General features: G+C 43.1%; 1 protein-coding gene across 4 annotated transcripts in view; it reads right to left on the bottom strand.

The window, feature by feature from the left end:
• The window catches only part of LAMP2 (lysosomal associated membrane protein 2), a 61,961-nt gene that overhangs the window by 2,756 nt on the left and 34,135 nt on the right, over positions 1-25,070 (bottom strand). For 3 of the 4 annotated variants that reach the window (XM_077285087.1, XM_077285091.1, XM_077285090.1), the window contains exons 4-8: positions 22,422-22,577; positions 17,897-18,081; positions 14,091-14,213; positions 12,804-12,858; positions 11,897-12,064 (exon numbers count right to left, since the gene is read on the bottom strand). In XM_077285087.1, coding sequence (XP_077141202.1) covers positions 11,897-12,064; positions 12,804-12,858; positions 14,091-14,213; positions 17,897-18,081; positions 22,422-22,577 — 687 coding nt within the window. Of the gene's footprint in view, positions 1-4,744; positions 7,644-11,896; positions 12,065-12,803; positions 12,859-14,090; positions 14,214-17,896; positions 18,082-22,421; positions 22,578-25,070 lie in introns of those variants that run through there. The other variant, XM_077285088.1, reaches the window with a different exon arrangement.

Here is a 25,070-nt window from a genome sequence, read left to right as displayed (position 1 = left end):
AGGTACCCTTGTGTGGTTGAGGTGTTGGTGAGCACGTGCGACCACGGCTTTATTAACGGTCTAATAATCAGACATTTAAAGGGAATCTGTCAGAAGGTTTTTGCAATGTAATCTGAGAACAGCATAATATAGGGCAAGAGCGGCCGATTCCAGGATGTAATCCATTACTAGGCAGTGTTTTATGGTTTCAATACAATGTTATATCAAAAGGAGAGTAACATTACAGGGCTACATCTAGCTGCCACGTAGTAAGGCTAATCTGTGTAACCACACCTCCACCACTGACTGGCAGCAGATTCACTTCAGCAAAGAATTTTATAAAGTATCTCATACCATCCTTATCGAAAAATAGACCAAGTATGGGAGTGACAAGACTACGGTTAGGTGGATTCATAACTGGCTCAGTGATCATACTCAGAGTGGTGATAAATGGTTGCAGATCCAATTTGAAAAGTGTTTCAAGTGAGGTACCACAAGTCTGTCCTGGCCCCAGTGTTCAATGTTTTTATACATGATCTAGATAAGAGAACTGATGCTAAACTAATCACATTTGCAGATGATGCAAAGCTATGAGGGATAGCTAACACAAAAGACGACAATGGATTCAGAAAGCTCTAGGTAAGCTTCAATAATGGACAGTGACTAATATAAATAGTATTTAAAGAGGAAGAAATGAAAGACTACATCTGGGCAAGAAAAACAAAAATTACATCTACAGAATGGGAGGAATAGAACTAAGCAACAGCATGTGTGAAAAAGACTTGTGTATACTAAGAGAACAGACTGCACATGAGTCAGTGTGATGTAGCAACAAAAAAGGGAAACCTTTCTAGGATGTACAGTAAAGGAAACAATTATTTGATCCCTTGCTGATTTTGTAAGTTTGCCCACTGACAAAGATATGAACAGTCTATAATTTTAAGGGTAGGTTAATTTTAGCAATTAGAGATAGACTATCAAAAATAAAATCCAGAAAATCATTGCATAAAATTATATAAATGTATTTACATTTTGCAGTGGAGAAATAAGTACCATATATACTCGAGTATAAGCCGACCCAAGTATAAGCCTAGACCCCCAATTTTGCCACAAAAAAAAAAAAAAGGGAAAACTTAATGACTTGAGTATAAGCCTAGGGTGGAAAATGCAGCAGCTACCAGTAAATGTCAAAAATAAAAATAGATACCAATAAAAGTAAAATTAATTGAGACATCAGTAGGTTAAGTGTTTTTGAATATCCATATTGAATCAGGAGCCCCATATAATGCTCCATACAGTTTATGATGGGCATCATAAGATGCTCCATACTAAATACACCCCATATAATGCTGCAAAAATGCTGATTATGGCCCCATAAGATGCTCCATACAGTCATTTGCCCCATGTAATGCTCCATAACGCGTCACCGCGCCCTCTGACCTGAGCGTCAGTGCAGAGGATGCAGAAGATGCAGCAGCGCCAACGGTGGAACGGGAAGCAGGTGAATATCGCGCACTAATTATACTCACCTGCTCCTGGCGGGGTCCCCGCTTCCCCGGCGCTGGCAGCTTCTTCCTGTATAGAGCGGTCACATGGTACCGCTCATTACAGTAATGAATATGCAGCTCCACCCCTATGGGAGGGGAGTCCATATTCATTACTGTAATGAGCGGTACCATGTGACCGCTCACTACAGGAAGCAGCTGCCGGCACCGGGGAACCAGGGACCGTGCCAGGAGCTGGTGAGTATGCTTAGACAGCTGCCACCCTGGGTATGACTCTAGTATGAGCCAAGAGGGGCAATTTCAGCCTAAAAAAAATGGCCTGAAATTCTCAGCTTATACTAGAGTATATACGGCATTTGATCCCTCTGAAAAAAACAAAAACCTTAATACTTGGTGGCAAAACCCTTGCTGGCAGGCACAGCAGTCAGACGTTTGTTGTAGTTGATGAGGCTTGCGCACATGTCAGCAGGAATTTTGGTCCACTCCCCTTTGCAGATCATCTCTAAGTCATTAAGATTTTGAGGCTGTCGCTTGGCAACTCTGAGCTTCAACTCCCTCCATAAGTTTTCTATGGGATTAAGGTCTGGAGACTGGCTAGGCCACTCCATGACCTTAATGTGCTTCTTTTTGATCCACTCCTTTGTTGCCTTGGCGGTATGTTTCGGGTCATTGTCTTGCTGGGGGACCCAGCCACGACCCATTTTTAATGTCCTGGCAGAGGGAAGGAGGTTATCACTCAGGATTTTACAGTACATGGCTCCATCCATTCTCCCCTTGATGCGGTGAAGTAGTCCTGTGCCCTTAGCAGAGAAACACCACCAAAACATGTTTCCACCTCCATGCTTGACAGTGGGGACAGTGTTCTTTGGGTCATAGGCAGCATTTCTCTTCCTCCATACACGGCGAGTTGAGTTAATGCCAAAGAGTTTAATTTTTGTCTCATCTGACCACAGCACCTTCTCCCAATCACTCACAGAATCATCCAGGTGTTCATTGGCAAACTTCAGATGGGCCTGCACATGTGCCTTGAGCAGGGGGACCTTGCAGGCGCTGCAGATAATGTGTTACCAATGGTTTTCTGGGTGACTGGTCCCAGCTGCCTTGAGATCATTAACAAGTTCCCCCCCCCCCTCCCCCCGTGTAGTTTTAGGCTGATCTCTCACCTTCCTCATGATCAATTATACCCCATGAGGTGAAATTTTGCATGGCACCCCAGATTGAGAGTCATTTTGTATTTCTTCCATTTTTACTTACTGTTGCACCAACAGTAGACTCCTCACTCAGCATCTTATGGTTTTGTAGCCCATTCCAGCTTAGTGCAGGTCTATGGTCTTGTCACTGACATCCTTAGAAAGCCCTTTGGTCTTGCCCATGTTGCAGAGGTGAGAGTCTAACTAATGGAGTCTGTGGACAGGAGTCTTTATACAGGTGACTATGTAAGACAGCGGTCTTTAATGCGGGTAACAAGTTGATTAGGAGCGTCTAACTGGTCTGTAGGAGCCGGAACTCTTAATGGTTGGTAGGAGATCAAATACTTATTTCTCACTGCAAAATGCAAATCAATGTATATAATGTGATTTTCTGGATTATATTTTTGATATTCAATCTCTCAATGTTAAAATTAACAGACTGTTCATGTCTTTTTCAGTGGGCAAACTTACAAAAATCAGTGAGGGATCAAATATTTCCTTCACTGTATTGAGAAGCATAGAGTCTAGATCATGGGAAGTAATTATCCCCCTCTACTTCTCCTTGGTCAGGTCTCATCTGGAATACTGTGTCCAGTTCTGGGCACCATGCTTTAAAAGACATTGATAAACTGGAGCAACTTCAGGGAAGAGCTACAAGGATGGTGAGTGGACTGCAAAGTATGTCCTACAAGGAACGGTTAAAGGATCTGGGAATGTTTATCTTGCAAAAAAGAAGGCCAAGAGGAAACTTAATAGCTGTCTACAAATATCTGAAGGGATGTCACAGTGTAGAGGGGTCATCATTATTCTCATTTGCACTTTGAAACGCGAGAAGCAATGTAATGAAACTGAAAGGTAGAAGATACAGATTAGATCGTAGAAAAAAAACAAAAAAACAACTTGACAGTGAGGGTGATCCATTAAAGGAGAACTCGCCACCTCTCATGGCAGCCTGTTCCATTCATTGAAGTGTTCAAAACAGAGGCTGGACAGACATCTGTTGAAGATTGGTAGCGAATCCTGCATTGAGCAGAGGATTGGACACGATGACCATGGAGGTCCCTCCTAACTAACATGCTATACTTCATGGTGTACAAAGGAAGCTGCCAGTTGGGAAAAAGGAGTTCTACACAGGCCAAAAGCCTTCATTCTGCTACATCTCACAAACAAGGTTTCTACCAAAACTGCCCTAAGTAGCCCAGTAAGTGACATCACTGAAATCGGGCCCTCTTATCCTACATTATACTGTGCTCAGATAATACAGAAAAGGCTTGGTGACAAATGCTCTTTAATGGAGTAGTGGTTGAATATCCACCGAGGACTTCAGGCCCTCCATTCTCAGGATTAGAGGTCTCAGCAGCCAGACCCCCAGCAATCATTCAACCATCATAAGTGAAACCCTTCTAACAATACATAATGATTGAACAGCCATGGGTGGCATTAAAACTTAATACCATTGTCTACAAGTTCTGTTCCGATCAATTTTTAATTTTGCCTAAAAATTTGTCTTTGGGTCAGGGTGCACTGTATAACACATGGATCTTTGGTGTTTGACTCTTAGAATCATGTATCACCACCTTAGGCCTTGCACTAGTCAGAAGTGTACCCAGACAGCATTCATTTTAATGGATTCTCTACTTAAGGGGTTGCTCACAGCTGGACAACCATTTAAAAGACCTGAAAAAAACAAAACAAAACAGAAAACAAAACACAAGAACAAAACCCTTTCCCCCCCCTCTTTCTCCAGTGATATCACTGAATACAATATCACACAAGTGTTGTGGCGGACAGCGGTTTCTTATCTGTCCAAGTGATTTTTCTTTAGGTCACAAGTTTGGTGGGGGACAGTGGCATTCTGGCAGAGGTACATTTGAACAGACCGGTCTATCAGCCTCCTAAAATCAGCTTTCTGATGCACCATCTCCCCTTAAACAGGATCATCTATACTGGAATTTACCGAATTCTAAAAAGGTAAGAGCCATCTTGTGATGTCTACCAGCAGTGATCCTATTCAGCTTCCTGAGCTAATAAAAACTCAAAAGAAAAAACACAAATAATTTGCAACCCACATTATTTTAATCACTGTTTTATTGTTTGGTTATGAATCAAATCATATATAAATCAAATTTAACCAGACCAAAATTATACATACAAAGATGAACACTACATACAGGAGCACACGGACATTTTTCATTTAAAATACATTTTATTACAGAAGGAAATCAACAGTTGTTAGTTTATACTTTTGGGCTGACCATTGTAAAAGATTATATATCACTCCACTGAACACTGACTCTGTGTGAATGTAGAGGTAATGCATGTGTGCATCCAGCTCCCAGTCACTCCTAGAAGACTGACCAAAGGTAGGATCTGTCAGCCCCATAAAAGAGCAGCGCGATGAGCAAGCATGTACAGCAATGCTACAATCACCCCATTGTCAGGATCAGTGGGGGTCCCAAGAATGAGACCAGCATTCAAATATATAGCACCTACAGACAGGTGATAAACACATGTATTGGGCAGCCAATTTAAAGGGAACCTGTCATGTAGAAGATGATGTCCGATCTGCAGGCAGAATGATCGAGCAGGAGAAGTGGGTCAGATCGATGTACTCCATTGCAGTAAACTCTGCATATCATTCATTGAAATCCTTAGTGTTTGTAGCATAGGAGTCCAGTGGGTGGTCCTACTCCATGATTATCCACAATCTCTGCAGCAGTCAAATACGGAAAACTGTCAATCGTTTCGGGCCACCCACTGGACTCCTATGCACACAGAGAGTGAGGTCAATGAATAAAATACAAGTTATATACCCGTTTGTTGGAAAATATTCAGTATAATTCTGCTCATGTTCTCCATCCCCAGGTCTGACTGCTTGTATAACATGACAGATTCTTTTTTACCATGGGCTGGAGAGCTCCCGTTACAGGACATGGCTTTGCTTTCTTTACATGGTCAACTGTCCGAGAGGCAATTTTAAAAGTTTCAAAGCTGATGACCGTGATATACAATTGATTAAATATGTGCTTTAGCGTAAACCAGTGCTCACAAAACGCTTGACCCTACGTTCGGTGGCTCCATCGGGGCTTACATCCGAACTCCTGCACATCAAAATTCAAGTATATGGGCTGAGAGGGCCCACTGACCGTGATGATGCAAATGGGGGTCAGTGTGCTCTGTGGTACTTCATTTTCGGCAGTATATGCCTAGCTGTACCTGGCAGCAAGATGTAGCTGAAACCCCTTTTCTGAGGAGTTTGGACACGAGCCACGAAGGACTCATTGAACATATGGTAAAACATGTTAACACTGCCTAATGCACTGGGGCAGTTTAATTTGAGTCTGGGGGTTTAGGGGTGTACTAAAATGTTACCAAAAATATTTTACCTAAAATAATTAGTCTTGAAAACTATGCATTAACATATCAGGAAGTATACATATTCATACATGACTGATGGTTAGTCTATGCTGATAAAAGAAAAACAGCAAACCCAAAATCACACAAAAAGCTACGTAATCATATAACACAACATGCCTCCTTCATCAGCAATCTATGGGTAGATGCATGAGCAACGGAGATGCTGCAGACCACAGAAAGTCTGCAGGGGATTACAGTACTAGGTGTGTGGAGGAGGTCTGGACAGACCTTAAAAATAAAAAAATCTGCATCAGGGCAATTTCTATGGTGGCCTGTCACTAGTGATGAGCGAACGTGTTAATGTTTGGGTGCCAACAGTATCTTGGGCGTGCTCTAATACCATGTTCAAGTCCCTGTGGCTGCATGGCTCACCGGCTGTTTGACAGCAGCAACACATGCAGGGATTGCCAAAAACAGTTAACCCGGCATGTGCTGCAGATGTCGAACAGCAGAGGCTCGAACATAGCACCCGAGCATGCTCGGATAATACCTTATCTGAGCACGTTCGCTCACAGTTAACCCTTTCAAAGCAGGGAGTGAACTCTGAGTAACAAGCCACCAATTCAGAGATCTACCAGATTTGTGATCAATTTTATCCAAAACATTTGCACCCTCCAGCAGAAAACACCGGCTTTGTTCTTGAACCCATCATAGATGAGCTTTGATTATTCTTTTAAGCTGCTCGTGAAAAATGTGATTGGATGCCAAGTACAAAGTTATTTTTCCGTTACACCAGTGTTTCCCAATCTCCAGTCCTCACAGACCCCACAGGTCATGTTCTCAGGATTTCCTTAGTATTGCACAGGTGGTGGAAGTTTCATCAAGCCCTCAGGAATTCTCTCACCTGTGCAATACTATGGAAATCCCGAAAACATGACCTGTGAGGACTAGAGTTTGGGAAACACTGCGATAGGATCTCCATTTATCAGGGTCTATGTTCTTGAAAGCTTCTCGGAGCCTGGACTTAGAGGAGGGTCCGGACTGGTGGATTCAAGTTAATAATCTACTTCTGGGACCAATGCCCTCTATATCTGGTAGTGGTATTGGGCTCTTTGGGGATACTGTGCACTTGCTAATTAACTTGAAGGCTTATTTTTCTGTAAAAGCAGGAGTGCAGTTTGGACATCTTGGTGGTCACCATGAGTCGCCTTCTTACTCTATGAGATGTCAACATTTGGAATAAAACAGAAGCCGCTGCAAAACTGAACAACATGGTCAGGACTAAGAAAACCAATGACAGGCTTCCCTTTTATTTTAGCAGCACTAGAGGAGAATTTTGCAGATACATGTCGGCGTCACAGATGGGCGCATGAAAGTGGTCACAATTTGAGAAAGTCAATAGTGGGGAAGACACATGTTGCAGATTGCACCAGCTTTAAAAAGTGCAAAATCAGAGGTGAGAGCGGCGACATTTACAGGGTCTGATATCCGGCATAGGTTTTTCTTCTACCAATTAAGTAAGCAATGACAATAATGACAATCAGGCCTGCAAGCGCAGCACCAATTATGATTGGAATTACAATGGAGTCGGTGTCGAGGAAACATTCAGAAGCTGTAGATGAGGAAAAAAAAAAATGGGTGAAAAAATAAAATCTAAAATAAATGAAGTATAAACAGAAATCAAACCACAAAGACGGATTCACAAGTCCATGTTTCATGGTCCAATGCGCTGACAGACCAGGGGTCTCCTGACCCAAATGTTACAGCCTCAATAAAACACATGAGGCCTTCAAATTCAGGTCAGAATATCTCAGGCTGGTATGGATAGTGAAACCCAGATGTGTGAACCCAGCCTAACATACAACTACGAATTCAGAAATCAAAAGTTGGATCAGACGTGGCGTCACAAGGAAAGGTTAGAAACCAGATCTAACACTGAGATAAAGGAAATCTTTATTAGAAGTTACAGTGGGTATGGAAAGTATTCAGACCCCTTTAAATTTTTCACTGTTTCATTGCAGCCATTTGGCAAATACAAAACAAAAATGAATTTTCTTCATTAATGTACACTCTGCACCACAGCTTGACTGAAACAAATGTAGCAATTTTTACAAATGTATTAAAAAAAACAAAACCCTGAAATATCACATGGTCATAAGTATTCAGACCCTCTGCTCAGTATTGAGCAGAAGCTCCCTTTTGAGCTAGTACAGTCTTTTTGGGAATGACAACAAGTTTTTCACACCTGGATTTGAGGATCCTCTGCCATTCTTCCTTGCAGATCCTCTCCAGTTCCGTCAGGTTGGATGGAGAACATTGGTGGACAGCCATTTTCAGGTCTCTCCAGAGATGCTCAATTGGGTTTAGGTCAGGGTTCGGGCTAGGCCAGTCCAGAATGGTCACAGATGTTCTGAAGCCACTCCTTTGTTAATTTAGCTGTGTGCTTAGGGTTATTGTCTTGTTGGAAGGTGAACCTTCAGCCAAGTCTGAGGTCCAGAGCACTCTGGAAGAGGTTTTCATCCAGGATTTCTCTGTTCTTGGCCGCATTCATGTTTCCTTCAATGACAACCAGTCATCGTGTCCCTGCAGCTTAAAAAACACCCCCATAGCATGATGCTGCCACCACCATGTTTCACTGTTGGGATTGTATTGGACAGGTGATGAGCAGTGCCTGGTTTTCTCCACACATACCGCTTCAAATTAATCACCAAGAAGGTCTATCTGCGCCTCATCAGACCAGAGAATCTTATTTCTCATAGTCTGGGAGTCCTTCATCGACTGGTGCAGGGCTGCAGTGATAGTTGACTTTGTGGAACTTTCTCCCATCTCCCTACTGCATTTCTGGAGCTCAGCCACAGTGATCTTGGGGTTCTTTTTTTTTACCTCTCTCACAATTGCTCAGTTTGGCTGGACGGCCAGGTCTAGGAAGACTTCTGGTGGTCCCAAACTTTTTCTATTTAAGGATTATGGAGGCCACTGTGCTCTTAGGAACCTTGAGTACTGCAGAAATTCTGTTGTAACCTTGGCCAGATCTGTGCCTTGCCACAATTCTGTCTCCGAGCTCCTTGGCCAGTTCATTTGACCTCATGATTCTCATTTGGTCTGACATGCACTGTGAGGTCTTCTATAGACAGGACTTGATTTGGAAAGGCAAACACCTATCTGTTTAATTAAACACAGCTGGCCTCCAGTGAAGGAGTAGACCCATCTCAAGGAGGATCACAAAAATGGACAGCTTGTGACTTAAATATGAGTGTGAGCAAAGGGTCTGAATACTTGTGACCAAGTGATATTTCAGTTTTTCTTTTATATTAAATTTGCTAAAATTTCTACAATTTGTTTTTTTCTGTCAAGATGGGGCGCAGAGTGTATACATTAATGAGAAAAAAAAAAAAGAACTTTGTTTCATTGCAGCCATTTGATAAATTCAAAAGAGTGAAAAAAAAATGAAAGGGGCCTGAATACTTTTCATACCCACTGTACTACTAATTGTGGTTACATTTTCCAGAATTTCTGGGGGTGCCGTGGACACCAGTATAGATTATTGGGAACCAAAATTCCATATTTATTTTATAACTTTTAAATGCTCACTGTAACCTAAAGATGCCAAATATACCATGTGCTAAAATGCCTGGATTTACAGCGATGGACGACATTTCATGTCAGCAACAAAATTGTTGATCTTAGAAATTCCGCTGATGGGGCGGCACTCTGGGACACTTTCTACAAGATTCCTTTGGGCCTGGGCACACGATGCAGATTTAGTGCAGATCTGCAGCGTTTTTTTCTGCTGCAGATCTGCACTGATTTACAGTACAAATGTGAAAAAAAAAAAGCTGTGCACATGATGCAGAAAAATCCGTGCAGAAATGCTGCAGATTTCTAATGCAATCAGGCATCATATGAGCAGCATAGTGTGTCTGTCTCTTAGCTACTGGCACAGTTTTCCAACAGTTTAACAAGAAAGGAACCCTTCATAAATTGGTCGGCATCAGTGATTCTCTGAAGTCTCATCACATCTGTATGGATGCAGTGTTTCTCAACTCCAGTCCTCAAGACTCACCAACAGGTAAGGTTTCAAGATTTCATTAACATTGCAAGGGTGATCATTTCATCATCTGCTCAAGCATTAATTCCATCACCTGTGCAATACTAAGGAAATCCTGACCTGTTGGTTGGTCTTGAGGACTGGAGTTGAGAAACACTGGTTTGAAGGAAATGGTACAGGCAGGGCCTTCAAAGAGATTTGGGTCAGAGCCATTTCATTTTTAGATTCAGAAATATATGCTGCAAATATATTAAAAAAAACCTGCCACGTTACTACAGCATGGGTGTTAAGAGTTGATAGGGATAAGTTACAGCCACACACTGCAAAACTATCAAATCAGGGGTAGATCTACATGGACAAGGGCCCGTGCACAAGGCCGTTACCGGTACACATACTGCACCTGAAGGAGTATGGGTGACTTTGCTGTACCCACAATTTAAAGAGGTTGTCCACAATTACATTGATAGCCTAGCCATCAATGTCTGATCAGCCGGGGTCCAGCACCCCGCAGATTAGCAGTTATCGGTGGTGGCGGATGCCCAGAAGTACTTACTTGTGGAGCTGACCATCTACTTGTAGCAGCTGCCACAGGGTACTGCACAGCCGCCTCCTCTTCAAATCACCAGGAGACTGATGTGTAACAAGCCTAAAACGCTAAATGTAGAAGTCCAGTTCCGCAAGCGAGAACTTACGGCTGTCGACACAGATACCAGCTAATCGGCGGGCGTCGGACCCCAGATGATCAGACATTGATCAGGTATCCTAAGAACAGGCTATCAATGTAAAAATAGTGGACAACCTCTAAGCCAGTTGATCGATTTATATAGAATCTGTGCGCAAACTTGAGCCAGGTTTTATTCCATGGGTATTGTCCTCCAAACACTGAAGTAACTAAGGCCTAATTCAGACCATCAGCGATTTTTCTCGTATGCAAAAAAAGTCAGATTTTTAGTAACGTTTTGAATCAGCTTTTCATTAGTGTGCTAAACAAAAAAAAAAAAACCTCGCTGGACATGTACTCAATCAATGGAGCAGTTCATGTGTGCAAAACAAGTATGTCAGAATGGGGACCAAGTACAAGAAAAGAATCAGTGACCTCACGTCTAACATGGACACATACAGAAATTGTTTAGTTTTTTTTCCGATATCACCAATTCTTGTATATGGACAGCTCGACCAAACATCCATATAAACGCTTGTGCAGGAGTTAGGCTTCAGTCTGAAATTAGGTGGTAAATGGGGGGACAGAAAAGGTTTTTTTCCCCATGTACATTTCTTCTTCCAAGTGAAAAATGCTCTGAATGACAAAACATCTAAGTGCAGCATCTGCAGATCTTGGTGTGCTGCATGGCGACATTCTCCAATATCCTCCACCTTCATTACACGACTATACTTATATGGAAAGTGGTTTTCACCCAACAGTTCTCTATCCCGATTGCTGATGGTCTAACTGCTAGGACCCCCGGCTCATCCCAAGAACTGCAGAGCCCAGACTGAATGCAGCCGAGGTCAAACATGGGCAACTCCACTTATCAACTATGGGACTGCTGGAGACAGAACAGTGCAGATGGGACATGGTACAGCCCCATTATCGGGGTTGCTGGCAGTCCCAATAGTTTAATTAGTAGTCCAATTAACAAAAAGGATACATCTGCATACACAACTAGGAAAATGAAGGGGGCTCCTTTTATTACAGGTATCTAACTTCACGCAGAACCACGCTGGCTTCAGCACAGTTACCCTTCATGGCTACAGTTATCTACGCCGAGCAGCAGTATAGGCCAATAGTGTTTCACAGTTTGGGCACACATCCTTACCTTCATCATATGTTGCATTGTGAACACCAAAGGGCTGAACCCTCACTTCAAAAGTGTTAATGGAAAGGTCTTTGGATACAACGAGGAGCTGCTCTTTGTGGCACAGGTAGGACTTTCCCACCGACGCTTCCCAGAAGCTCAGGTTATTGTTTGATATATGAGAAATCCCTGTAATACAAGGCATAATGTATAACAATCATGGCAACGCTTCCAAAAACAGAGGCTGAGCCAAACATGATCAGCTTTTAAGAATGTGTGGCATGTTATGCATCCCAATGGCATGCTATCGGAACGCCAAGGCCCAACAGTCTGTCTACTGCAATCACCAACCAATCTGAACAATGTCTTAAAGGTAAGCCTATAAACACAACTTATGTTTTGCAACGCAGATTATGTGAATCACCTGTACCTGCCGGGCGGATGAACACCGCCAAAATTCACTACAGCATGTATTATGGCAACCTTAAAGGATTATTGCCATCATCATAGCTTGGCATTGTCAGGTGTGGCTTATAAATTTTATACATTTACCATTTATTAAAATTTGCAACCATTCTTAAGATTTTAAGACTTTCCTTCAGTTCACAGTTAGTCGCCTAAAAGACAGCCACCACTGTAGTCCAGCTTCGAAGTGCTACAATGAAACTGGGCGGTATTGGGAGGTAACCAGTGCACTCCACTTACAAGCCCAACTGAAAAGAACTTGACAGCACTGCACATGTTCAACCTCCGCTGCTAGAGAGCAGTGGTGGTCTGTTTCCTAGCCAACAAGATGTAAATAAATGTTCTCAAGGAGCAGAGACTTTAAAAGGAAATTGCAAAAGTGCCTGGTTTTTTTTCAAAAAGAACAATTCAACAACACCCACAGAAATAACCTTTAAAGTTCTACACGTAAGAATATACTTGCCTGATCCATTTGTGATGGTGACATTAACTTCATGGAGATAATAGTTTTTCTGCCGCTGATAGAGAAAGAAGTTCAGATCAGTATATTTAGAAAGCCATCAATGGTTAGGTTTTCATAACCGGGTTAATGGAAAGCTCAGATCATTAAAAGATTGACAAAACTATATACTCGATTCAGAAATTAAAAAAAAATAAATAAATAAAAAAATTGATATATACATATTTTATGAGGCAGTGACCGGTGTCACAGGTAGGTCGCTGTCTGTGCTCCCAAGGATGCGCATGGAGGCAATAAGAGTGCATGGCAGTCACGGGTGTAGCAGTGACTGCAATGCAGACTAGAAATAATAAAAATAAGTGTAGTCTTTGACATGGTGGCATATTGAGGTCATGAGGGGGTATTGCAGTCGCAGGTGTAGCTGTGATTGCAATGCTGAAGCAATGGTGAAGCAATGATCGATGTCACAGGTAGGGGTCACTGTCCTTCCCAGGTTGTGCATGGAGGCCAAAGGAGTGCATGGCAGTCACGGGCGTAGCGGTGACTGCAATGCAGACTAGAAATAATAAAGTGTAGTCTTGGACATGCTAGTGTCCAAGGCAGATGTAGGGGAAACCTGCTCTGGGATGTTGTATTGTGAAACAGACTGCAGGATGGTAGTCGTGCAGTTAGTTTCATTCCAGGTCCGGATTTTCCATGTGGCTGAAGGCCACAGGTTTCTTTGTTAAAAGCCCTGCAGGAAAGGGTTTGGGTGTGTCAAGGCCAGTGTCAGTTGGTGTAGACGAGAGTGGAGAGCAGAGGCTCTGCAGAGCTTTGTCTGTGTGAAGAGACAGGACAAAGCGGAGCCAATAGGCCTGGCACCCACAGCGTGCACAGTGGTGCTGCTGTCCACGGTGTCTGGTCTCAGAGGTGGACTGCCTTGTGCCGGAGGTAGACTGTCCTGTGCCCGAGGGAGGACTGGCGTGTTTAACGGCTGCAAATAGGTGTATATGGTACCCGGCTGTAATCCAGAGGATATCAAGGACTGTGTACGGCTGTGAGTGAGTAAGACAGTGACACAGCGGTGCAGTCGTCAACGGCTACTGGTCAAAGGGAAGGCCAGCGTGTTTACTGACTAAACGGAAGGATGCCTTGTAGTATGTAGTGCGATGAAATGGACACCAATACGATTAACAGATTATATACACTTGTGTGAATTTTGGACATTTAATTCTGTGAAGGAACAAATTAAAGGAGTTTTGTGTTTGAACTTTAGACACACATACACACGCAAATTGCTGAAAGACTTACAAGGAAGAAGGAAAATTCCAAGATAGTGTCAGTGTCGTTGAGCATCAAAAGAGCGCTTTCATTGCCACATCTTCCTGAGCTGATGGTAGCATTTGGGTTAATATTAAACAGCTTCCAAACATTCTAGAAAGACAGAAATTAAGTACAAGTAAGCCTACAGAATATCACTGCTAAATAGTTAAGAGTATAAAATGGTCATTCAAAATCTGATCATTCTGAGAAGACTGCTTTCCCATGAGAGATTTAGGATATGCACAAACTTCCATTACCATGTTTTCTCTCTCTCCCAAACACTACTCTGCTGTTTCAAAGCTCAGTTTACCCCTCTTTAGAAGCTGCTTTTAAACTGCTGCTTAATAAGATCCATTACTATATTCCAACTGTTTGTGTACGGGCAACTTAAGATTTTGTCTATTCCTTAGGGGTTACAGATACAGTAGGTTTGTCCTTTTGCTAGAGGCATTACTTCCTTAATAATAAAGTCTATTTAGAAAAATTTGTATGACATAGCAATTTTAAAGGGGGGGGGGGGGGGGGGGGGTTAAATTTACTACAAAAAATGGCCAAGAGCTAATAGGGAATGTCTCATTGTTTCTATCTAGTATTATCAATTGATTTTTGATAATTTATTCTATTATACATATATAATAGACTCAGGCTTCCTGTTTTGTACAGGAGACTTTGCAGCAGTCTCATTATCATCACCGGAAACTCTATAGAGTAGATTATACAGGATCTACCATTCTCAGTAATCAGTGGTCACCACTCACACCCCTCCTTGCATCCGTACCCTGATGACAGAATGTTTAGCAAGGAAGAATTCCCACAACTTATGCTCTAGACCTGTCTAGATGTGAATGTAATATAGTGCAAGTGCGTTAACATCATTTCTGTTGCAGTCTTCATTGGTTTCCAGCACCGCCCTGATTTTTTGGACCACACTGGGGATTTAAATGTGAGCTGGAAGTTGCGTCATAACGAGGCTCCATATACTCGCACTGTAAAAGATGACTTCCTACTCTGCAGATCAATGCTGCCCAAAGTGTGGAATGAAGCTGAGCCTGGCTGCAGTTATAGCCAGGTATACTTTTTATCTCAAAACGCGCCAACATTTCAGAGAGAAAGTGATTCTTTAAAGATCTAGAGAGACTAGTCCAGCCCCAGACTGGTTATCCCATCTATTGACAGGTGTCCATCAGCCGCAGCGGTGATGGAAGAAGCCGGCCGCTGACGGTAGACTAAGACTACACTAGTCTTTAAACTATAATCTTCTCTGCAATGTTGCAGTGTTTCAGAGAAAACAATACCTGGCTATAAATCAGCCAGGATCTAATTCATGCCACCCACGGATTCAACAGCATTAGCCGACAGGTAGGTTCCCTTTAAACTGGTCTTTAAGGATACATTTTCCTCATCCTCATAGATGGTTGTGTATAGAGCACCATACACAGTGGGTGCCAGGATCTATATAAAACCGACACTCACTATACAGGTTTGGCATTTCCTTAATTATGGAGACCTAAAGAATTGTGCAACAAGGTCATTTCTTCTGCACAATGCCTTGAACCCCAAAAATCCGATGGTGGAATTGTAAAGATGAGTATCTAAAGTTTCTTCTACTTTCAGTATTAAAAAAAAAAAAAAAAAAAAAAGAGCAAGCTTTTTTTATTCGGTTCTAGTAATGCTCTAGGAAGTAGAGTTGGAAAACTAAAGTACAAAAAATAAAATATGCCCAGCCATGGGGGTCACCATGGGACATTGATGACTTTTTTTTTTTTTTTTTTAACTTAAATAAATTTTTATTAAGAACAACATTACAATTGACATGTTACATTCTTGTTTTCAGTACAAAGTTTTCCCCCCAAACGAACCCCGCAATCCCAACTTATCCTGCCCCCCCCAATAAGACAGCCCACCTTGTTTAATAGCTCCACACTCAAATCTATAGGATGACTATCCCCTCAGTTAGGACCATAGGCCATGTGTTATGTTTTCACCAATTCAGGGTCTTGATTCACCCGGTCTCTAACAAACCTATCCCATGGCAAGCCACGGAGACCACGGCTTATCGAACATTTCAATTTTCCCTCTTTTCTGATAAAACCCCTTTTCCAGTCTCAGGCCCTGCTTCACATACTGGAGGAATTCTCTTCTTGAAGGCGGCTCGTCCTTAAACATTGATGACTTCTTAAGTAAAATCCCATGTGGCAGATAGGGTGCAAACATTTTTGGAAAAGAAAGTCAGTACTATACATGTGCCTGGAGTGGTTTCTGCAGTGTAGGCACAGAAATTTTAATTTAATTCTGCAGTTTAAAGTGCATAAGGCTGTGTGCACACGTTGCAGTTTTTTCGCTATAAAAACGCATACATTATGCATCCCATCATTTAGTATTAGAAATCACAGATGCACTGCAGATTACCCTAAAATTATAAAATAATTTAAAAAAAAATTATATTAATATATATATATATATATATATATATATATATATATATATATATATATATATATATATATATATATATATATATATATATATATATATATATATATATATATATATATATATATATATATATATATATATATATATATATATAATGAAACTATAAAACCATAGTATCTGTGAAAAGTAGGTACGTATTACCCAAGCAAGGAGAAACAACCCAAACAGCCAGATAACAGATCCAGAGGAACACCAAACAGGAGGTAAATTATAAAATGCCTTTATTTTATAAAGATGGCAACACCATTAATAAATATGTGCGCACTATAGGACTAGGAGCCATTCAATATATGTGCTCTGATACGCAAGGACGACCCAGTTCACATATGGTAATTACTACAGAAGTGCAATATAAGAAACGTGCAACAGTGCAAAGAACCTGGTAAAAAAAAAAAAACTTAGCCACATTGTTGTGTATCCTATAAGAATCAAAGTGCCAGTGCTAAATCAAGGTAAAAAACTATCACATAGCAGTTGAGGTAAAGTGCAAAGTGCCGAAAAAAGGGGGTATGTAAACAATATAATGTGCTGAGTATTACCTTCAAGGGTCGCCACGTCCTAAATAAACGCACGTCGGGGTGCGCTATTTAGAACGTGGCGACCCTTGAAGGTAATACTCAGCACATTATATTGTTTACATACCCCCTTTTTTCGGCACTTTGCACTTTACCTCAACTGCTATGTGATAGTTTTTTACCTTGATTTAGCACTTGCACTTTGATTCTTATAGGATACACAACAATGTGGCTAAGTTTTTTTACCAGGTTCTTTGCACTGTTGCACATTTCTTATATTGCACTTCTGTAGTAATTACCATATGTGAACTGGGTCGTCCTTACGTATCAGAGCATATATATTGAATGGCTCCTAATCCTATTGTGCGCACATTTATTAATGGTGTTGCCATCTTTATAAAATAAAGGCATTTTATAATTTACCTCCTGTTTGGTGTTCCTCTGGATCTGTTATCTGGTTGTTTGGGTTGTTTATCCCATCATTTAGAATGCATTCCGCAATTTTTGTGCACATGATGCGTTTTTCTGCAAAAAAAAAGCATTGTGGTAAAAAAAACGCATCATGTTCATTCATTTTGCGGATTTTTTGAGTTTTCCCCCGCTATTTAATGCATTGGGAAGCTCCAAAAAAAAAAAAAAGCTAAAAAACCGCAGGCGGATTTCTTGCAGAAAATGTCCGGTTTTGCACAGGAAATTTCTGCAAGAAATCCTGAATGTGTGCACGTAGCCTAGAACTCCTAAGTCAGACAGAATACATATCCAACTGAAGAACAATAATCTTACATGTCCACCAACAACCACTGAGGCATTAAGCTGCAGACCCATGGTAGCCAACAGACACGTCTCGTTGCCGCTGAAGACAGAATAGTTGCCAGTGCTGGGTTTGTCCTCCGGTTTGGGGCTTGGTTTTGGAGTGGTTGTAGTAGTTGGGGCGTGGGTCGTTGGGAGGTCCTCACTGCAGTGGAACTCTAAAATAAAGGGAGAAGAGGAAGACTTATTTGAGGGCAAGACATTAAATCTACACCAGCTCAATATGTATTGTGTATCCATAGGGGTGTAGAGTCCAGAAGACCTCACATGCTGTGCTATCTATATATAGCTATAAATAAAAGTCCTCTCTGGTGGTCCCCGCCTAATCTGTGCTGCTGGGGGCTGACAATACTCGTCCTGCCTGCTAGGTAAGACGGGGGGTATCAGCTATATGGTCACAGTACAGGCTGCTTTTCTTCTATTGGTTGCTCTACAGTATACAATCACTAAACAGACACCTGGCTGTAGGGCGCTGTGTGTACTGTGGTATACACGACAGACACGAGGTGGCACTGTAATAGATGTCCTTTCTTCACAGCAGGTACATAGCAAACATTGGTCTTTTCATCATCTATGCTAGACCTGGGCAAAGTGCGGCTCGCAACAGCAGAGGGGCTGAAAACAGTGGCCCACGGTCCGCACCGTGCTCGCCGTCTATATCCATGTAGACTGCATGGGTGGAGGAGGGGTCTCCGGCCACTTCTTCCACCAATCAGCGTGTTTAACAACTGACGCAATTTCATCTTGTCAGCTGTGTACTGCAGAGAGTCAGCATGCCAGAGACACAGACAGGAGCAGAAGCAGAGTGCCGGGAAACGGGACTGAGGCAAATTTTTTTTTAAAGTTATTTATGTATATGTTGTACTGGACGTGGGGAGGCCGTGCAGGCCTCATGCATGCGCTGGACGTGGGGAGGCCGTGCAGGCCTCATGCATGCGCTGGACGTGGGGAGGCCGTGCAGGCCTCATGCATGCGCTGGACGTGGGGAGGCCGTGCAGGCCTCATGCATGCGCTGGACGTGGGGAGGCCGTGCAGGCCTCATGCATGCGCTGGACGTGGGGAGGCCGTGCAGGCCTCATGCATGCGCTGGACGTGGGGAGGCCGTGCAGGCCTCATGCATGCGCTGGACGTGGGGAGGCCGTGCAGGCCTCATGCATGCGCTGGACGTGGGGAGGCCGTGCAGGCCTCATGCATGCGCTGGACGTGGGGAGGCCGTGCAGGCCTCATGCATGCGCTGGACGTGGGGAGGCCGTGCAGGCCTCATGCATGCGCTGGACGTGGGGAGGCCGTGTGGGTCTCATGCAATATATAGAAGAGGCTGTATTCGGATTCAATCGGTATATAGGGTAATATCGGTATACTTCACTCTGCTCAATACTGAGTGATGATTATTATATTAATATTTACGTTAATATTGAGCTCAATTCATTTCAGCCTATTTGTTCGGCCCTCCACAACAGTCATGGTCTCATGTGGCCTCTCGGGGAAATGAATTGCCAACCCCTGATATATGCAATGGTGAGAAAATCCTTTTAAGGACCTCCAATCAGCCTTATTTTGTCCCACACAACTGATAGATGATCAAGTCAGTAGCAGGTGTATGACGCAGGCTCATGGACTTTGCCCGCACCATACCCAGCAGATAATGGCTTCTGTGGCACGATAAGAGTTAGACTTGACTTCCCATATGCATCAATGAGCCTTGAATGCTGTGGAGTCTAGTACCAGTGTACTGGCCACAACCACAGCAGCAGTTTTATGGAGATTCTCTGACCCACCTGTCTATTTGCACATTTTTTATTGCTTCCAATACATCTTCAAGAACGGAGTGTTTATTCCCTGCCTAATACCTCGACAGGTGCCAATCATTGTTATTCACTTCTTACATTTGTGGTTTTAAAGGCAATACCAAATGTAAGGGACACAAGGAGCTGTATGTACACTCACTGGCCACTTTATTAGGTACACCTGTCCAACTTCTTGTTAACACTTAATTTCTAATCAGCCAATCACATGGCGGCAACTCAGTGCATTTAGGCATGTAGACATGGTCAAGACAATCTCCTGCAGTTCAAACCGAGCATCAGTATGGGGAAGAAAGGTGATTTGAGTGCCTTTGAACGTGGCATGGTTGTTGGTGCCAGAAGGGCTGGTCTGAGTATTTCAGAAACTGCTGATCTACTGGGATTTTCACGCACAACCATCTCTAGGGTTTACAGAGAATGGTCCGAAAAAGAAAAAAAATCCAGTGAGCGGCAGTTCTGTGGGCGGAAATGCCTTGTTGATGCCAGAGGTCAGAGGAGAATGGGCAGACTGGTTCGAGCTGATAGAAAGGCAACAGTGACTCAAATCGCCACCCGTTACAACCAAGGTAGGCCTAAGAGCATCTCTGAACGCACAGTGCGTCGAACTTTGAGGCAGATGGGCTACAGCAGCAGAAGACCACACCGGGTACCACTCCTTTCAGCTAAGAACAGGAAACTGAGGCTACAATTTGTACAAGCTCATCGAAATTGGACAGTAGAAGATTGGAAAAACGTTGCTTGGTCTGATGAGTCTCGATTTCTGCTGCGACATTCGGATGGTAGGGTCAGAATTTGGCGTAAACAACATGAAAGCATGGATCCATCCTGCCTTGTATGGAGCATCTTTGGGATGTGCAGCCGACAAATCTGCGGCAACTGTGTGATGCCATCATGTCAATATGGACCAAAATCTCTGAGGAATGCTTCCAGCACCTTGTTAAATCTATGCCACGAAGAATTGAGGCAGTTCTGAAGGCAAAAGGGGGTCCAAACCGTTACTAGCATGGTGTACCTAATAAAGTGGCCGGTGAGTGTAAATGTTACTTGTAATGTCTTTGTAAGTGTCCATGTTGTGCATTTCCCTGGCATGTAAATGTACTGTTATGTAGATAGCGAAAGCGTAGTTCCCTAGTTTGTCCACTAGGTGGGGTTAGAGTTTCAGCAAGTAGATGGTTAATGTGGGAGGAGCAAGTGACAGGGTTCAGAGCAGCTGATATTTGGATCAGTTGAGCGGGAGCGCCCTGTCAGGGCAATCAGCTCTGCAGCAGCCCAAGGTCCAGTCAGGCAGCATCAGGGTGAGGAAGGCTATGATAGAAGGAAGGCATTGAAAGGGTCTCTGGCAGTGCAGTATAAGTGGGACTGTGGCTGTAAGTGCTAGAAAAGAACTAAGCAGTACAGACCGGTCACTCAATGTGGCGGCTTGCTACGTGGATGGATGTACTCGGGACCAGGGAAAAATGGTTTAGAGGAATCCCTACTAAAGTAAGACTGGGCACAGAGGACTGGTAGGCACGGTCCGTTGCGGAAGCGAGCTTAGTAAAGATGAAGGAAAGACAGAAAGAGGAGAAGCTGTGTAATGCGAAGCCAGATATAAATGCTGACAAGGAAAGGGGAGACAGGGACAGAGAAGAAACTGTATTGTAAAGCCTGCTGTCAGTGATGAAAAGAACCATTACGTGCCTGTTTCTAGTAAAGTTCATTGTTCAAGCGTTCAACGGGACTGTGACCGATTCTGCTTCGGCTGAGGAAAACGTGCAGATCTATATAGGAAGTCCCGAGAGAAAAGGCGCTGCAGGCACGCTGACAGTCATGGAGTCTATGTGAGGGACGTCAGGGTGTGCAAGAGACTTCCCTCAGGCACGACTACCACCCTGGCCTACCCTTACACACAATGCACGTGACCAAAACTACACCCAACGTAATGTGCAATGGTGGCACGATGTGGTTTCAGAGGGTATCTATGTGCCATCTGATCCCTCAGTACACACATGTACATCACTCTGAAATGCTGCAGTGCGTCAGGAAAAACAATGTGTGCCTAGAATACAGTTATAAAAGTAATGCAATGCATATGAGAAATGAAGACAATCATTCACGGTACTGCTCCTGAGCTTCCACACGTGGTGATGTGATCTCCAGCTGCAGTCGCTTCTCAGCAGAGATTTCCTGTCTGTGCTGTGACCAGACCCTGCCAATCACAGCCCTGCATGCAGGAGGCGGGACTTAGCCCGCAGCACCCACCGGACCCTAGAGAAGAAGCCGTGGGGTCCTTTATGCCCCACCTGTCTCTTCTGGTCCTCCCTATCCTGAGTGTGGATACAGGATGACTCTACTTATTGGCATTAAGCCGTTGTATTTTTAATGTGAATTGAAAATCCAATGACCAAGACAAAAATTACAATATTTTTTGTAAAGGGGACTCCATAAACGTTTGTAGTCAGGGGGCGTTTGTTCTTCATATTGCATACCCTGATACACGCTACATGGCATTTGGTGCCCATCCACACTTGTTTTTTCATTGTAATGTAGAACCAATCTCTGTCTTGTGCTGTCCTGGGTTTATCATAAAATGGTGCAACCCAGGCAATAAAAAGCAAAAAAAACAAACAAACAAAAAAAAACCCACAACAAAACCCACCACTGAAATAAATGCACCACGAGCAAGAGTGTACCCCAATAGTCAATGCACTTACCCCTTATTACCGTCACATCCTGGGCATAAGCTAAAAGGGAAACATTCCAGTAGTCTTGTATTACATTTTCTGTGATTATGTCTTTATGTTGGACACACGTGTAGGTGGCATTAATTGGTATTGGATCATTAACAGACGTGGCTGTAGTTAAAAGCCCTGGGGAAAAAAAGCAAACTCATGAGCGAGTGTTTCCTGAGGATCAAAGAAAAGAAAAAAAAAAAAACAAAAAAAAAAACACACAACACCAACAGTTTTCAGTGAATTTTTTTATCACTTCCAGGCAGATAATAGCCAGGAACACTTGCATTTTGCGGAATCCCACCGCTCACAGAGTCGCTATATCGCCAACTAAGGCCTCTTTCACACTTCTGTCATTTGGCATCCGTCGCAATCCGTAGTTTTGGGAAAAAAACGGATCCTGCAAATGTGCTCGCAGGATGACTTTTTTTCCCCATAGACTTGTATTGACGGATCACGACGGATGGGAACACATCGGATGGGAACACATCGCGTCCATCGTGCAACGGTTCCGTCGTGTTTTGGCACCGCACATGCACGGACGAAAAACCGCCCCCTCCTCCCCGGACTTCAGAATGGGCAGCGGATGCGTTGAAAAACTGCATCCGCTGCCCACGTCGTGCACAAATTTCACAACGTGCGTCAGCCCGACGCATTGCGACGGACCGGTACCAACGTGAAAGTAGCCTAAGCCAGTCCACCTGATGCTCCCACTCCAGGGCATCTCAACACTTGGGCGCCATATACAAAACTATATAGGGTAAAGGAACGGCAGCCGACGATGTGATATAGGGACCCAAGCCATACACAGAGGACTGTTCACCAAAATGTCCATGCTGAACTTGACTCATGTGATATCACCTCTGCTGCAGAAATGTTAGCAATCAAAGTAATGGCCCAAAACGTAAGTCCAAGTGGGTGTTAACAGAGCTACTTGTACTGAGAGAAGTACACTTCCCAGTGGAAAGTGTCTGATAACATCCACCTGGACTTACAACACTTCACTGAGGATGTGCACGTCTCCCTGTACAAGTTGCTATCTGATAATTAGTTAAAACAAGCTTGTGCCAATAGTTTGAAACAGGTGAAATGAAAAACCTTTTTATCTGCTCTTCAACCACTATTACATCCTGTGAGGAGCTCAACACAAAAAAAAAAAAGAAGCACACATGGATTAACCCCTTAATCCCATATGACGTACTATCCCGTCAAGGTGACCTGGGACTTATTTCGCGGGGGGAGCGCGACCGATCACGGCTGGGTGTCAGCTGACTATCACAGCTGACATCCAGCACTATGTGCCAGGAGCGGTCACGGACCGCCCCCAGCACATTAACCCCCGGCACCGTGCGATCAAACATGATCGAAGTGTTCCAGCGGTACAGGGAAGCATCGCGCAGGGAGGGGGCCCTCGGTACAAGGCGATGTGCTCACCTTGTACCGAGCATCTCCACCCTGCAGGCCCCGGATCCAAAATGGCCACGGGGCTACTTCCGGGCCCTGCAGGGAGGTGGCTTACCAAGTGCCTGCTCAGAGCAGGCGCCTGTAAGCCTGCAGCAGTGCACGTCAGATCGCTGATCTGACACAGTGCTCTGCAAAGTGTCAGATCAGCGATCTGTCACTGTACAGTGATGTCCACCCTGGGGCAAAGTTAAAAAAAAATATAAATTTAAATGTGTAAAAAAAAAATATATATATATATATATATATATATATATATATATATATATATATATATATATATATATATATATATATATATATATATATATATATATATATATATATATATATCCCATAAATACATTTCTTTATCTAAATAAAAAACTAAAAAAGTACACATTTAGTATCGCCGCGTCCATAACGGCCTGTCCTATAAAACTGTCCCACTAGTTAACCCCTTCAGTGAACAGTAAAAAAAAAAAAAAACACATGAGAAAAAAAAACAACGCTTTATTATACCGCCGAACAAAAAGTGGAATAACACGCAATCAAAAAGACGGATATAAATAACAATGGTACCGCTGAAAACGTCATCTTGTCCCGCAAAAAACGAGCTGCCATACAGCATCAGCAAAAAAAAAAAAAAAAAAAAAAGTTATAGTCCTCAGAATAAAGTGAAGCAAAAATAATTATTCTATGAAATAGTCGTTATAGTATTAAAGCGCCAAAACAAAAAAAAAGGAAATTAGGTATCGCTGTAATCGTACTGACCCGAAGAATACGGTTGGGATTAGGGTTAGAGGTGTGTCAGGGTTAGGGGTGTGGTTAGGGTTTTGGTTGGGATTAGGGGTGTGTTTGGGATAGGGTTTCAGTTAGAATTGGGGGTTTCCACTGTTTAAGCACATAAGGGCTCTCGAAACGTGACATGGCATCCGATCTCAATTCCAGCCAATTCTGCGTTGAAAAAGTAAAACCGTGCTCCTTCCCTTCCGAGCGCCAAAACAGGGGTTTACCCCAACCTATGGGGTATCAGCATACTCAGGACAAATTGGACAATAACTATTGGAGTCCAATTTCTCTTGTTACACTTGTGAAAATAATTTGGGGGGGCTAAAAAAAATTTGTGGGAAAAAATTTATTTTTCAGATTCTGCGCTATGAACTGTAGTGAAACACTTGGGGGTTCAAA

The sequence above is a fragment of the Ranitomeya variabilis genome, chromosome 2, assembly GCF_051348905.1.
Source record: "Ranitomeya variabilis isolate aRanVar5 chromosome 2, aRanVar5.hap1, whole genome shotgun sequence".
In the NCBI taxonomy this organism is placed as follows: Eukaryota; Metazoa; Chordata; class Amphibia; order Anura; family Dendrobatidae; genus Ranitomeya; species Ranitomeya variabilis.
This window is presented reverse-complemented; position numbering and strand designations above follow the sequence as displayed.